Source organism: Coccomyxa subellipsoidea, assembly GCF_000258705.1.
Source record: "Coccomyxa subellipsoidea C-169, whole genome shotgun sequence".
Lineage (NCBI taxonomy): Eukaryota > Viridiplantae > Chlorophyta > Trebouxiophyceae > Coccomyxaceae > Coccomyxa > Coccomyxa subellipsoidea.
Window position 1 is genome coordinate 1,263,607 of NW_005178032.1, and position 15,194 is coordinate 1,278,800.

General features: G+C 51.6%; 4 protein-coding genes across 4 annotated transcripts; all 4 read left to right on the plus strand.

The window, feature by feature from the left end:
* Nucleotides 1-1,201: 1,201 nt before the first annotated feature.
* COCSUDRAFT_29904 (WD40 repeat-like protein) lies at nucleotides 1,202-5,226 on the plus strand (the record flags this gene model as incomplete). Its single annotated transcript, XM_005646456.1, has 12 exons — nucleotides 1,202-1,359; nucleotides 1,741-1,905; nucleotides 2,063-2,182; nucleotides 2,298-2,430; nucleotides 2,579-2,760; nucleotides 2,951-3,049; nucleotides 3,222-3,443; nucleotides 3,568-3,689; nucleotides 3,846-4,008; nucleotides 4,260-4,422; nucleotides 4,619-4,746; nucleotides 5,038-5,226. Exons 1-12 carry the CDS (start codon nucleotides 1,348-1,350, stop codon nucleotides 5,224-5,226), a joined length of 1,698 nt encoding a protein of 565 aa, XP_005646513.1. The 5' UTR covers nucleotides 1,202-1,347.
* Nucleotides 5,227-6,797: 1,571 nt separating this feature from the next.
* Nucleotides 6,798-9,211, plus strand: COCSUDRAFT_56415 (hypothetical protein; the record flags this gene model as incomplete). Its single annotated transcript, XM_005646457.1, has 7 exons — nucleotides 6,798-6,911; nucleotides 7,334-7,536; nucleotides 7,704-8,017; nucleotides 8,107-8,270; nucleotides 8,439-8,576; nucleotides 8,766-8,906; nucleotides 9,200-9,211. 7 exons carry the CDS (start codon nucleotides 6,798-6,800, stop codon nucleotides 9,209-9,211), a joined length of 1,086 nt encoding a protein of 361 aa, XP_005646514.1.
* A 345-nt stretch (nucleotides 9,212-9,556) lies between these two features.
* On the plus strand, nucleotides 9,557-10,804 carry COCSUDRAFT_33596 (Rab5-interacting). Its single transcript, XM_005646458.1, has 5 exons — nucleotides 9,557-9,786; nucleotides 9,903-10,006; nucleotides 10,111-10,161; nucleotides 10,248-10,323; nucleotides 10,487-10,804. Exons 1-5 carry the CDS (start codon nucleotides 9,733-9,735, stop codon nucleotides 10,526-10,528), a joined length of 327 nt encoding a protein of 108 aa, XP_005646515.1. The 5' UTR covers nucleotides 9,557-9,732; the 3' UTR covers nucleotides 10,529-10,804.
* A 928-nt stretch (nucleotides 10,805-11,732) lies between these two features.
* Nucleotides 11,733-15,193, plus strand: COCSUDRAFT_66769 (hypothetical protein; the record flags this gene model as incomplete). The annotated part of the gene is made up of 10 exons (XM_005646459.1): nucleotides 11,733-11,751; nucleotides 12,120-12,345; nucleotides 12,486-12,612; nucleotides 12,730-12,867; nucleotides 13,255-13,372; nucleotides 13,596-13,742; nucleotides 13,887-14,005; nucleotides 14,187-14,375; nucleotides 14,588-14,713; nucleotides 14,843-15,193. The coding sequence occupies 10 exons, from the start codon at nucleotides 11,733-11,735 to the stop codon at nucleotides 14,987-14,989; spliced, it is 1,356 nt and encodes a 451-aa protein (XP_005646516.1). The 3' UTR covers nucleotides 14,990-15,193.
* Between the last annotated feature and the right edge of the window lies 1 nt (nucleotide 15,194).

Consider the following 15,194-nt stretch of genomic DNA (forward strand, 5'->3'; position numbering starts at 1 on the left):
CTCTTGTCGAACTGCTCTCAGGACGGTGTACCACAGAAGGCAATGACAAAGAGCTTCGATCAAGAGAACTGGAGACAGGACACTTAGGGAAGCTTGCCGGCACTGTGCATGTGACATTGACATCAGATCGATATTGGCTGCCTTTTACTCCAGTACAGCGCACTACCGTATTGTAGATAAGATGTACTATATTTCATACTTCATAAGATGTACCACTAGCAGGACTACATCGTTGCTGACAGCCAAAGCCATGCTGCTTGTTGGTGGTGCAAGCCGCTTGCTGACATGGCACAATTTCATTATTCAAACAAGACGATTGTTGCAATCCAGCGAGAGCATGTTGCTATGGCGACAAAAGACTAGGGTAAGATTGAAAACGGTCAGTGGTTCATTTAAATTCAGCTATGTGAAAATAAGGGTAGCTTCTCAGAAGAAACGGAATGCACGTACATGGTCACTGCGCATACGGTATGTACAGTAGATGATCGTGAGTTCGCGCAGGTAGATTTAGCTAAAGGTGTGCTAGTCTAGACACAGCTGCTGCAGTTGCAGTTAGCAGCTGCAGTAAACCTCTCAGGGATACTCAATTGGTGTGCCTGTTAGCCTGCAGGTGTTGGTCTTCACCTTAGCATTCAAATCAGGTTGCCACTGCCAGCACCAGTCTTGACAGAAATGTTAGCTTAGATCAGCTCATGAAAGCACTCAGTGATTGAGGCTCAATCTACATCATATGATATGCTCATTTATCAAACAGCGAGCTCGATGAATCAAAAGTCCTAGTGTTGCTAGGAACGTTGGATCATCGGTGCTGGATGCGCACAAGCGGGGCATGCAGTGACTGTCATCATGATCAGTGAGCTCAGGATTACTGCATGCATCAACCGGGCCGGCCGCGGCCTCTGCAGCCGCAGTCCACCATCATGGGACCAGCACGCATGCATATCATACCTTATGACTCATTGGATGCTACACTGGAGCGTACGAAATCCATTCTATTTGCTTGGAGATTGGCTGTTTAGAAAGCCCACTGCTGGGGACTAGCTCTGGTGGGTTCTGGAATGAAGGGGGACTTGGGTTAGCCACTCCATCCATAGATCCACCCCTGACTCTCATTCACCATATTCATCTCGATCTGTGTCAGTGCTCCTCCATCTGAATCAATAGCAACACAGCTTTCCCTGCTCAGAACCTCCTTACACTGGAGAGCGTCTTCACGTAAGACCGCAGGCAGGACGAGGGAGCACCATCTTTCGCTGACAAGACTTCAGAATTTGCTCGCTTTCCTTGTGCGATGACGAGAATACGCGCATCATAGGGTCACCGCCAGTCACGAAGAAGGCAAGGATTATGGGACCCCAGGTGCAGATGCCTACCCTCCAGACGTTCTAGGTCCAAAACCTTTCCTTTGAACGTGTAGTTTTCCATGGTGGTTGGTGGGGAGACAGGCACCTGGAATCACACCAAGTTGATCCGATAGCCGTTTTTAGTTTACAATTCACATTAGAAGCAGGTATTTGTGCTGTCTTCCGAACAACTGAACCGTAGGCGAATAGCAGAGCTCATGGTCCCAGGACTATATCTCAAGTCACTGATTAACATCTTAGAATGTCCTTGACGGCGCATATTCCTCCACTTCATACCTATAAGCATCTTGGCCAGTGTTCCGGGGGAGAATCAGCTCTTCCTTTGGCATATAGATGGATGGGTGTCACGGGTGAGATGGAGCTTGCTGTTGTGCAGCTCATGCAGGAGAGTGCAGCGATGAGTAATGGGGTGCACCACGAGGTGCCGGAGTTCCTGGGATCAAAACGGATGATAAATAGGCAGGAGTACATCCGGCTCATGGAGCAGAGCCTCCACCGGCTGGGCTTCAGCGCCGCAGCACAGCAACTGGAGCGTGACTCGGTGCAGCCACTTCCTATTCTCCTGCCGGATTAGTGATCCTGGGATACTGTCCAATGTCCAAGGAATTTTCCCAAGGATTTTGTGCTCCAGAGACAGAAGCACATCCTTTCAGTCGAGGCAGCTAGATTCACCAAGAGGCTGTGCTGCGTGTCAGCAGGGCATACAAATGCAGCCGGTCACCGTCACGCAGTTCCAGGATCACATCTTCAATGGGCGCTGGGATGCTGCCCTGGCTTTGCTGCCACGCTTGACTTATGACCCAACCGTCGCCTTGCAGGCATGCTCCTTGTACCATTGCTATTCGGTCTCGGTGCAGGCATGCCCATATTTACTGGGGCAAATGCGTCATGCTGTGCTTCACTTGCAACAAGGCAATGCTGTGCTTGCGGCAGGCTCGCTTCCTAATCATACAGCAGAAGTACGTCGAGGCTGTGGAAGCAGGCCACATGAGTCTCGCGCTGCGCACCCTGAGAAAGGAACTGACGCCCCTGAAAATCAATGAGCCACAGCTGAGAAAGCTGGCAGGTACAGCACCCATCACCTTTGTGCATTAATCTGCAAGCTTCCCTCCTAGCTCTGTGGCTCTTCACTGCACAGGATTTGCTGATGACGGTGTGTCACTCCATCTGGAATGCATCGCACACTCTTGAATCAACATGAACGTTTGGCGCAGGTTGCTTACTGCGGCAACATGACGACCCAGTCAACCCGCTGATAAAGGATTTGGAGTGGGGCGTGCTGGAGGAGTGCAGCCGCGCGCAGCTCATCTGGGCGCTGCAGCAGCGGCTGCCGCCCTCCATCATGATCCCAGACAACCGCCTGGAGCAGCTGGTCGAGCAGGCCCTGGATGCTCAGGTACCCATCTCACGCTAGCCTTCTTACAAGGCGAACAGCTGATTCCGAGCATGTGCCTGTACTGACTGGAGGCCACACCCCTGGAGAATTTTTTTGTGGTGGAGGTGGATGTCCTGGGGAGTAGTTGAATAAAACATTCCTCCTACATGTTCTATTTTTGTTTTAAGTGTTGGCTGTGGGGTGGGTCCAGGTTGCTAAGTGCCCGTACCACAACACGCAGCACTTTCAGATCTCGCTCTTCAGCGACTACCAAGCAGGCATAGAGCAGCTTCCGACACACCCAAACCAGGTAAGCTTCCAGCATCAGCACAGAGTGCCTGCTTGCATTTTCAGTTCCTTTCTTGTCTTGCACAACTGATCAGTGCCTACCAACATGTCCTCTGCAGCCAGGATACACCTGTAACACTGATTAAGAAGATGGTCAAAGCCAGGACACTGATCATCTGTGCTTGGTTCTGCAGGTGCTTGAGACGCACAGGGATGAGGTGTGGCACGTGCAGTTCTCCAACAGCGGCTTACTACTGGCGTCTGCGTCAAAGGATGCCACGGCACAGATCTGGCGCATCGGCCCCACAGGGGAGGCCGTGCACATGCACACACTGACTGGACATGACAAAGCGGTGGCCTTCCTGACGTGGAGTCCTGATGACAGCCGCCTGCTCACCTGCGGCAGTGATCATGAGGTCATGCGCCAAGGCTGATGCCCATCCAGTTGCCGGCCATTGCGCCTTGCAAAAGGTTTAAAGAATTTCCAGATTTTGTCACCAAGCAGAGAACGCCCAGTTGATGTTGTGTTGTTGTGCGCAGGTGCGGTTGTGGAACACAGACACAGGGCACTGCGCACAGGTGTACAAGCACCAGCAGAACCAGGTGTCCTCCTGCGCATGGCAGCCCGACAGCAAGCGCTTTGTTGTTGGCACAGCAGACAGGTGCATATCCGACTGCTCTCTCATGCTCCTGCCAGTAATCCATCCAACTCCAGAGCAAAACATCTGAAAGGTCCAAACAATGCCTGCCTTACAGTGAAATACAGTATGCGAGGAGCAATTTATGCAGGATTACAAGTGCTGGCTGCGGGTGCGCAGGATTATGTACACGTATGATGTGGAGGGCCAGCTGCTGCGGCGGGTGAAGCTGCTGCGCATCAACGACCTGGCGCTGACGCGCGACGGCACTGTCATGGTCACCGTCAACCAGGAGAAGATCATCAAGGTCCAGCGCGTGTCCGACAACAGAGAAGCCCGAGAAGTGGGCGCCCCTCCTGTGTTCCTGCCCTTCACCTCATGCTGCCTCACATGCGGAGAGCAAGACAGGGAGTTGTCCTGTCAAGGTTTGGGGTTGTATCTCTGTGGGACTTTGACTGTTTGCTCAAGGGCACCCCGATTTACCTTTGCGAGGTGGCCCCCTAGAGAGCAGAAATACACGTAGCGGCGGGGGAATTGCACAAGGATCTCACTGGTTTTCTTGTCTCGTGTAATCCCTTGTGCCTGTGGGCGCAGATGGCTGTGTCGGTATCGGAGTCGGTGGCCATCATGAGCATGGCGCTGTCCCCTGACAATGCCTGGATCCTGGTCAACCTGTCCTCGCACACCATCCACCTGTGGCCCATGGAGCCCATGCTGCGCCAGCTGGACGCCTTGCACAGCGGCCAGATCAGCCCCGGTGTGCATCCTGCCGCCTAACTTTGCCGTCAGTGATCGACTGTTCACCATGAAGGGCGGCAAAACCTTGGCATCTTTCTTGACATGGCATGGCAGCTGCAGTTGAAGCTGTACCAGGTGTACTTGCATGTTGTGCTCATTGTTGTGCTCATTTCAAGCGGACGGTTGCTCATGGTAGGCATGGTGGCTGGCTGCAGATGAGGCGGTGCAGTGCATGACGGAGCCGGCGATGGAGTACAAGATGGACCCCAACCGGCAGCCGCGCTTCATCATCCGCTCCTGCTTCGGCGGCTCCAACGCCTCCTTTGTGGCCTCCGGCTCAGAGGTGAGCCGCAGCCACAGTCACAGCCTCTTGTTCAAGTGCCTGGCGATTTGTAAATGGGCTTCCGGTGCCTTGATCGCAATTGATTTTGCTGATCTGCGGAATCTGACTGGAAAGGAAGGCTCTGACATGTGGCTGGGTGATAAGAAAGGTAATTTGGTCCCTACGGGGTCCACCTTCCTATCAGCACTTGCTGAGATGTCAATCTCAGTGATCTCACAGTCCCGTTGAAAGATACACTCATAGAAGGTGCTGATGGTGTGGGCGAAGAGTGAAAGTTGCTGGGTTGTGCAGGACTGCCGGGTGCACATATGGCACCGGGAGAGCGGGGATCTGCTGGCGCAGCTGGAGGGCCACTCCGGCACAGTCAACAGCGTCTCCTGGAACCCCACCAACCCCTTCATGCTCGCCTCCGCCTCCGACGACAAAACCGTGCGGATCTGGATGGCCCCACTCGCCCTCAACCACAGGCCTGCCAGCTAGCGGCCGCACCCCTTCTTCTGCAGATCTTGGCACAAAGACCGACACCTGGGGGCCCTAGTCTCTTGCGTGCAGCCCTAGGAGATCTTGAACACAGGGGCCGGCACGGTGCCGCACAGCTATTAGTGTAAGATAATGCAGGTGATTCAGAGAAGTACTATGATGCAAGTGCAGCTGTTGAGATAGCATTAATGGACAAGGCATGTTCATTCAGCTCCTTGGCACAAGTTGACACTCCGAGATGAGGGCACATAGCTGTGCTGGTGCTACAGAGCACAGTGCACATGGCTAGCTCTGGCGCAGGAGCAGTTGTTGTACATTATTGAACTGTAGACTGGTATGTACAAACGTGGCGGAGGAGACATGCTCGGTGACTGGAATGTCACCTTGATTTGACGTCCCCGACTGTTATGGTAGCACAGATGCATGATTCCCGTTGATGAACAATTTAGACTTGATTTATTGTGCATGTATTCAGGAGACCGTGCAGGGAACCATCTATTAAAATGCAAAGTGCTCAGCAAAAACTAATTATTGTTCCCAGCAAAGTTTGGGTTGTAATCATTACATGCATACAATGTACCGTAATGTGGATGACTCCTCGGATGGTCATGCTTGGGGCGAGTAATTTACACCATTCTATATGTCTTACCCATAATTACCATGCAAAATTGGAATTCAACTCTTTAGAATATTTTTTGGTGACTCACTTCGTCGGACAAAATGGCTGATGTTCCGGTACCGGTATACCGCCCGGGCCGGTATCTGCATGATGGCATGCGCATGGCAGTGCCCTAGGGCCTCCATGGCTATCGTGATCAGATCCGCCGGCCTTTGCATCTACAGCTAGGGCTCCTTTAGCTGCCCTTTACTATACTCATGCGCACTAGTCCTTGTCATTGAAATTTTGCCCAATGCACGTGATTGCCACGCGCAAACCACATGCTGTTCATGTGAACATGATCTCATTCGGCTTCTAGCCCAGCAGCATTCGGAATTGGTATCAAAATCCGCCTGAGTTCCTAAATTCTTTTCAAAAAATATTTTGTACAGATGCGATCTCAGATTGGACATGGGTCCCGTCTGACAGCTCAAAATACTCATGCTGTTAGTCAGTCGAATGAGAGTTCCTAATTCTGAAAGGCGTCTCAGAAACGATCTTACTACAGAAATGCTTAGTATACTTGTCATTTTTTCATTCTTCTCAACTCTTCACGGCTCAGATTCAACTGCTCAGGTGAGGCAACAAGGTTGATCTGACTTGGGTTTGTAGGCGATCTGATCTTTGTTGGGCCATCAATCTGCTGCTATATGACCAGAATCGTTCATATTATGGATTAACAAGACACTCATAAGGTCTGTGATGCGCTCCTGTGCGGGCTTCAATGACACTTTTTAGAGAGCTGTGTTGCAATTGTCAGAACGCCCCTGTACGCTTCTGGATAGAGGAATACGCATTTTCAGAGGGAGAGACCACTTTGCTTAGAGAGCAGATAGAGGTAAGAAGAATTACACCCGTTAAATTTTCTCAAATTGCCAGGGCGATTCGGGCTGCAGTCTTTGACAGTTGTGACATGCAGGCATCCAATGGCGCTGCCATGATAAGTGGCGAATCGTGGACAGAGTTTCTGTCCACCAAGGGATTCTTTGTTCCTGACAAATGGGACGTGTACTGGGCCAACAGACGGGTGTGCATGCTCTGGCATGATGATGCTTGCGGTGGGCCTCTCCCGGCCTTTTTCAGTCTCCTTTTCCTCAAATGGCTAATAATCTTGCTTCCGCAGGCATGCTTGAAAGCACTGCCTCACAGCCGAGCAGGCCAGAAAGTGAGCTGCATGCCAGGAATAGTAGCGCTTTCAGACAAGCGTCGCCTCATTGAAACTCTCACTAGCGCTTATGGAGAAGGGGCCTTCACCATTCTGCCTCGCACCTTCCTCCTCCCAGAGTTGTACTGGGATTGGCGCGTCTGGATACATGACCAGGTAACGCAATCCTACTGTGCTTGCTGCTCACCTTGCACACCCTTATAGAATTAACATATCTGTGCAGTGCCCAAGCTTGGGGGGCTTCTGTAATGACCCACTGTCAAGAGAATTTTCTGTGTACTCAGGCAGTGAGAGAGGGCGTGCAGGACAGGCTGTGGGTGTTGAAGGAGAATGCACACAGGGGGCAGGGGGTGGTGGTCCTCCCAGAGAAGGAGGCTGTGATGCGAGCCATCTCGGAACGAGGCAGAGATGGCGGTGTCCTCTACGAAATGTCACAAGCCTACATCGGCAACCAGCTCACTGTTGCAGGCAGAAAGTTCTACCTCAGGTGGGCTAGTGCTTCCTGGACAAAGCTGCTCAGATCCACTCAGAACGATGTCTTCTGCCTAAGTACATATCAGAACATAGTACCAGGTACTGATGATGAATTTTTCCTACGGCAATTGGTGTTACGATGCATCAAAAATTCATGCTGGCATTGCTTGGGCGTTGCAGGGTGTGGGTCATAGTGACAAACGCGGAGCCGGTGCGTGTGTATTTGTTCAATGGGGGTGTGCTGCCCTTTGGCTCCCTCAAGGAGGAGGCTGCGGCAGCCGGCAAGGAAGCTTCCTGCTCTGCAGAAAGAGGCCAGGAAGAGGGAACATGCGAGGCCTCAGGCACGCAGGATGAGCTCATCGTCAATCTGTGGAGGAACAGGGGAGAGGCTGTCATATGGAGCGTCGATGACCTCCGGCGGCATCTGACAGACACAGAGAATGATTCAAGCACAGCCTTTGACAGAATCTGGGCTGCCATCCAATTGGCAATAGGTGTGCGCGTTCCCCAGCCCGAACAGCGAAAAACAACAGCTCCAAGAAAGTATGTTGAGATCTAATTTCTCAACAAGACTTGCATGCAGGGCTCACTTTTGAGGCAGCGCAACCAGAGCTCAGTGAGGCAGCCAGGCAGCACCCCTCACCACAGGGTGTTGCATTTGAGGTGCTGGGAGTGGATTTCCTTGTTGACAGCAACTTGCGGCCCTGGCTCCTGGAAGTGAACGCTGTGCCCTCCATGGCACGGCAGGTGCGTGAGTGCCCCTTCTGCGCAAGCTATATTGGCTGCTCTCGGTGAACTCTTTGCTGATGAATTTGGTGCAATGTCATCCTGCAAGAGCTGTCTCAGACACCTGTATTTATGACATGTCTGCAAGGAATGCAGGTTTGAAGTTATTGTATGTGGAATGGTGTGCAGGTTCTAAAGTGCGCAGACTCGAAAGAGGGGTGTGAGAATACAACGGTGAATGCATTCGATCAGCAGAAGGCAGCTGTGGTTGGAAGCCTCTTCCAGCTGCTGCTCGCTACTGCTGGTCAGGCCACCAACAGCATGAAGGTGAGCTGCCTCTAGAATTGGAACACTATTTGTCAACTGAAGTACTCAGTTGATGGAGCCGCAAATGTTGTATCATCCTCCACATATGTTGACTTATCCTCCACATATTAGAGCGGCAGTGTAGGCAGAGGGGCGTATGTTACAGTAGCTCCCTTTTGAAGGGGCTTGAGGAAGCAGGATGGTGCACAGGGAGCGGGGGAATCAGAGATGCAGAGCCTTCTCAGTCAAGGAGCTGCAGAGATGGAGACTGCGCGCAGGGCCGGATTTATCCCCATCTGTGCGGCAGCAGAGGCAGCTGCGCTGTCAAAACGGCATCAGCCGCCATCTGTGGTAGGCAGTGGTAAAGAAAGCAGCAGTGCAGCGGCGCATAAGGACTGGGTTGCACGGGCATTCAGTGCCATCAAGGAGATTGGTATTCACATAGGGGAGTGGTGGTGGTCTGGGGAAAGGATTAGAGGAGTGTGGGTTGCCCTGGAGTGGGCGCCACGCAAAGTGGCACAGTTTCTGTTTTGGGCTGTTCCATCTGAATTGCTCCTTGGTCTGGCGGAAGGCGTGCCTGGAGCAGACACTGCGATCTTGTCCATGAAGAGACTGTCGGAAGACCGTGGCTGGGTTGCCGGCAGGACGTATGCTAGGTGGCAGCTACATGATAGCAGCACTGATGTATTGCGATGTAAGTGAGTGAAAGTTGTACTCTCTTTGAAGCAGGAAATTCGTTTGGGATCAGTCAGAACTGAGGGGAATCAACTGATCAGAAAAACATCGTAGAGTCCAAGGAAGCACAACATCGGCACGCCGTCGTCTTGAGGCTTTACGAATGTTGGTGCACAACACCAGCGCCATCAACCATCTAATAATCTCAACTACTGTACTACCCACTGTGTCAGATATTGTCAGATATGAACTCTGTGGTCTGAAGGAACATCAAAATACATTTATATCTATTCTTTGCATCTCAAGTGTTCTTGGCGTATGCCTTTTTTGTATTGACGCTCTTATGCGAAGGTGACCTTTAGTAGAGTGCTCAACACTTACCACTCAATACACAATGAGTTCTCCTGTAAGGCAGAGAGGATCTAAGGGTGCAACTGCCAAAAGCGAAATTGATGATCTGCCTGTTAGCAAAGACCTTCGAGTCAAAGGCTCAGAACCAAGAATGATTTTGCTCTTCAGAAAAGCAGCATTTTCAAAAATGGATCAATGGGACAAGGTGCGCGACTTGCTCCCTTCGCCAGCACAGAGAACTGAGCAATATACTGACCAACTTGACTGTGATCAACCGATGGAAGTCTCCAGCATGACCAACCGAGAACATTTGATAATCAGGAGGATCTCCTGGACTTGTTGTATTGGATGCGGCAAGTAATTGCAATACTGGCTGGTATAGCCTGGGGATTGGTGCCCCTCACCGGCCTCTATGCTTTCCTGAGGTGGGTGCCGTGCTGCTGTTGGAAATTAGCTACAATGAGTGAGGTTTGCACAGTCTATTCCCAAATTACCTTCCCACGGCAGCTGACTTATGCTCGGCTTGCAGCTTCATGGTGGTACTACTTGGAGCGCCGCTCCTATGGTATCAGGCGCAAAGGTGAGCAAATGCTACAGCTTCTTCAGCAAGGGCTGTTGGTCTTTTGTTCACCCCGCTGATCTACTGAGCTGGATCCTTGCGTGCAGGATTGATGAGGAGGAGTTTGGCGGGCATCAGAGTTTGGCAGGGGAGGGAACTGCACCATCGATGGCCCTGTTCCTGGTAGGCAGTCGCAGGCACCTCGTGAATGTTGTTCTTTTTCTTTGTCTTGCCACTCAGGAAGGGACCTTTCCAGCATAAGTTGTACTGCTCGAAGGCAGCTCCGCCAACAGAATCTTGAATTTGGCGTCTCCACTGACTCGCAAATATTGGCTGTGTGCTGCAGCTGGTATGGATTGTCACGTACACATTTGTGCACGCTGGCTGAGCAGCATCCTTACCACATCTGGCGATGTGGGCCTCTCGATGCTACCACATCATGGGTGCATGATTGGGTGTTTCCGATCATATCCGAGGAGCGAGGTGTGCTGGCATGAAGCTCCAATGAAGTGTGAAGTCAGAGTGCTCAATCCTTGTCCAGAGGACGTGTTGTACTCGTGCAGCTACTGCCGCTCTGCTGCGGTCGGGGCGTCTGGTATCAGCAGAGAAGCAGGTTGGCACAGGTCAATTTTAGATGCTAGATTCTAATTGGCAGCTGTGATCTCCAATTCATGGCGCATAAGTCTGCACGTTCAGTAGAATTGGTTGCCGGCTGCCAGCGGACTGCTGACAACGTGCATTTGTCAAGTTCTAGACATGCTTCATCTGATCCGGCTGATAGAGTTGGGACTCGGATTGCTGTGAAGGTAGGGCGTAAAAGTAACATTCCCATTTGATGGTAATTTCCTGCATTAATGACTATTCACCATGCGCTGCATATCATTTGCCATAGCTTAGCCATGTTTTTGGTTGGAACGCCAGCTGGCAGATCTAGATGCAATTTGCAAAGGCTTACCATGCATGCCAGGTTCATGGACACTTTTGCCCATGCGCGGTCATTTCTGATCTGCATGTGGAGTGCTATAAGCCTGAGCATACACTCAAATCACTGAGCAGCCACCTCATTGGAAAAATTGAAAGATATCAGTCCTGTCTGGTCAATGGTGGGGGTCGCAGTGCCCAATGGGCAGCCCAGTGCTGCTGCCCGTAGTGTCCCTTGGATGAACATGCTAGCGATGTGTTTGAGTGAAGCAGCATTGCCAACTCAACACAACCTTGCGGTCGATAATCATCGTTTTAGGCAGCGAGGATCCGCTCGAAGCGGTGGCTTTGTTAGATTTTAAGCCTAGTTCTCGATGGGGCATCTTGTCCATATTGAATCTGATCACAGTAGGTGACAGGGCCAAAACAGTTCATACTACATAGAATTTACAGAACGATTATTTATGCGTAACAAAGGAGCATGCCTGCTCACCCACCAGACTCTCCCGCACCAATGATCTCAAAAGTGATCCGCAAGACATGAAGGCCTTGGCCTGTATCACTATTTCAGGAGCGTGACTTATTGTTCAACTTACAATAATATATGCTTGAGTTCTTTCAAGGCTTCCAAGGCTCCAAGCAGAAAGTCGAAACGCTCGTCCTGGGGAGTGATGAAACTGCACCGGGACGGTAGCTCTTCTATTTTGCAATCGAGAGGGTGCAATTATGTCAAAATCGAGTGATAAGCGGTCGCCGAAAGCAGCGAAGGGGTCTCTCAAAGGCCAGAACGTTACCACCCATGCACCAACCTCAGCAGAGACTGGGACCAAAGCCAGCTGGAGCATGAGGCATGGCCAGAGCAATTTGCGATGGGGAAAGCACTTGCTGATCTGGTGCCTCTTTCCCGGGCTGACCATATTGGCAGCACTTTTGCTCACATGGACTCAGAGCACACAGGGTACAAGCCACCTCATGCAGCATCATAGCATGCACTTGCATTGCTGATTTGCCGCTGAAAGACAGAAAATTGGAGACTAATTGTGTTTAGTGAGCTGCAGGTGTCTGGTTTGATTGGGGAGGAGCCAATAGAGGGGCTGGGCAGCGTGTTGGGGTGGCGAATGGGGTGTTTCCGGCTGGCTGCAAGTGGCGCGATGTGCAGCATGATGGCGGTGAGAAGGATTTCTGGGCCGTGGAAGAGTACGAGTACTGGGATGAGGGCAAGCAAGTCTGGACGAGCAAACGGCCCCCTGCATGCATTGTTCAAGGCCATGCAGGCTCAAATGAGTGCGCCCACATGCATCCTTGTTTATTATGTTGGGAGCAAGGACGATCATGCATTGCATGTTGCAAGGCAACATTATGAAGACCTATGAGACGCATGCAAAGAGCAACTCTGAATGGAAATTTGCTGCATGTGCTGCCAGGTGGGAGACTGAGAGGCTGGGCTCACCAAGGACAGAAGTCAACTGTACAGTCACGCACTGCGTCTACCAGAATCTCTGGTACAACAACGGCCGTTTCTTTCTGCTGGTTGATGGCCCTGATGCAGTGGTAAGTCACTGTCACCTTCATTGCAAAGATCTACTGTGCGCAAGAAGCACAATTGCCATCATGGCTTCCAGGAGCCTTACTTGAATGCATGTTGAAGTCAGTCTGATTTGTGATCAGACTGGGTGGAAGATGACGCGGAATCAGGATCTCAACATTCTGCATGTGGACAATGCAACGGCGTTCGTTGACAACCTGCAATGGCGCATGGTCACCAATGACACCCTCCTCTTTGACTTTGTCTACTTCCTTCATCCGGTGCGACACGAGCATCGCCTGTCAAGCCACAGTCTTGGGTCGATGCCTTTGTCTTACCAGAGAATCTCAGGAGCCTTGCTGGCTTCCGTGCATGCCTGAAATGAAAGTTTGCAGCCATGTTGTGAACTCTGCCTGTTGCTTTGTTTGCAGACTGCCATTGGTCATTGGGGAGAGATGATGTTTCCCCTATTTTCAATCCTGAAACGGGAGCCCCACTTCCAGTGGCCGCCAGCCCAGTTTGTTCTCCTGCATTTGAAGAAGGTGATCCTCTGCCGAGACTTTGCCAATTTTTTCTCATCTGTGGTCCAAGACTGTTCCAGTACAACTATTAGTGCCGCGTCGATCTGGTAAGCTGTATTCAGCTGGATGGACTGGCATGCACAACAGGTACATCTTTTGGAGTGGGCGCGAGCTGTGATTGCAACGACCTTGGGAGTGTTGCCTTCACGTGCCCTGCCACCACTCCTGATGCAGCAGGAGGTGGACTCTGTCTGGGACCAGATCTGTACGTCATTCTCACCCCTGGCAACATCATTGACCTGCGGGCAGTGTGTCCAGTGTGTCCAGTGTTACAGCTGCCCTCTAGCTGCCATCATGGTGTCATCACATTAATGTGGATTGCACATTTCAGTGGTAGACAGGGAAACCATTGGATTTTGGCACTGGCTGTGCATGGTATGAATATTGATAGTACAGGATTGTAATGGCAGCTCGACTGTATGGTGCAGTGTCGCCGCTGGAGGGGTTTGGGCGGAGGGAGTGGGTGTGCTTTGAGAGGGCTCTGGTGGTGCGCGACATGTTCCTGGGCGGAGAACGCACATTCCTCAATCAGGAGGACGCCCGCGCCTTCCGCTCCATGATTTACGCCCTGTACGGTGAGGGAGTCACACATGCAAGCAGAGGAAGTATCTTTCTCTCTCTCTCTCTGAGTAGAATATTTTGTGAAGAAAGTGAGTCTTTGTCTTGGTAGCGCTGGGCTTTTTGGTAAACGTGACGGCTCAAGGCTGCTTGATGTGCAGGGCTGCCGCCGCCCACCGAGCGGCCGGTGCCGCGCGTGATCACTTTCCAGCGCAAGCGCGCGAACCGCCGTGTGGTCAACGAGGAGCAGCTGATCAGCCTGCTCAAGGAGTTTGGCGAGGTGCTTACTGCCTCCCTTTCCTGGCAGAACGACCAGAACATTTCTCGAGTTATGCTCAGTATAATGCACAGCATCTGTGATCCCACAGTGGGTCAAGGTGACATGGGCTGGGGGCTTGAGGTTGCGCGATGAGAGGTGCAACCTCGACGGGTGCATTGAGGTGTGTGGTGCATGTGGCAAGGTGCATGTGGTGGAGTTCAACTCGTCGACACCGTTTGAGGAGCAGCTGCACACGATGGCGGGGACAGGGGTGTTTGTCAGCGTGCACACCTCCAACCTGGCCAATGCACCCTTCCTGCAGCCGGGCAGCGCTGTCATTGAGATCATCCAGCGCAACTGGATCTGGGATAACCTGGACAGGTCCTTCCAAGTGCGGTGCTGCAGCATGCATTCATTTTAATCGTGGAAATTCCACTTAGTCAAGAGGTCCCATGGAAACGTTGTTTGATTTCGCATGATCTGCAGGGCACCACGTGTTCCCTTGAATGAAGCAGAGTTGTGAAATTTGATGCATGCAATTTTGACATTTCTGCAAATGTAAGTTTATGAAACACCAAAAGAGGGGAAGCTGCTCGCGCGCAGTTACAAACGGCAAGGATGGGGGACATTCACCATTTTGCCTGGCGAGCCCGCTTTAGGAACCAGACCATCTACATCAACAAAAGGGACGGGGAGCGCTTTGGGGATTGGGAGCCTCTACAGTGTTCGGTATGCTACTGTATGCTGCCTGTAGACTCTTCACCAGTGCCACCAAAGAACTAATGCATGCTGAATTGTTTCATGCATCTATGGTCTTTTCTAATAAATGGATTTAATGGGACGCATGTTGTGCTTCAGACGGAGGACTGTGTGGAGGCGCACACGAATGTGGATGTGGTTGTCAACCTGGACGAGTTCAGGGCCTTGCTGGAGAGCCGTCTTCCCCTTGTCTATGGTGGTGCTAGCGTTGATGAGGCTGCACTGCCCTGGCCACCCATAGAGTAGCTAGAATAAATTACATGTAGGCCCTTTCAGATCTCCGTACAAGATAGTGTGGGTGAGGTAGAGTTTGTTGCATCCCTGGCAGTCTGGAAACTTGCCTGGGGATGCTTCTTCAACATGTACAATTGGACTTCCAGTATATAAGGGGTGTCCGGATACTACATGAAAAGCATCAGCTGATCTGAGATGTAAGAGCAAGCTGGCTGCA

What these genes read in the sequence shown, in the direction of transcription:
- COCSUDRAFT_33596 (XM_005646458.1), top strand. Translation starts at nt 9,733, where the DNA reads ATGATTTTGCTCTTCAGAAAAGCAGCATTTTCAAAAATGGATCAATGG. An exon ending in AAATGGATCAATGGGACAAG is followed by an intron (nt 9,787 to 9,902) that starts GTGCGCGACTTG and finishes TTTGATAATCAG; the next exon opens with GAGGATCTCCTGGACTTGTT. An exon ending in CATCGATGGCCCTGTTCCTG is followed by an intron (nt 10,324 to 10,486) that starts GTAGGCAGTCGC and finishes TGTGTGCTGCAG; the next exon opens with CTGGTATGGATTGTCACGTA.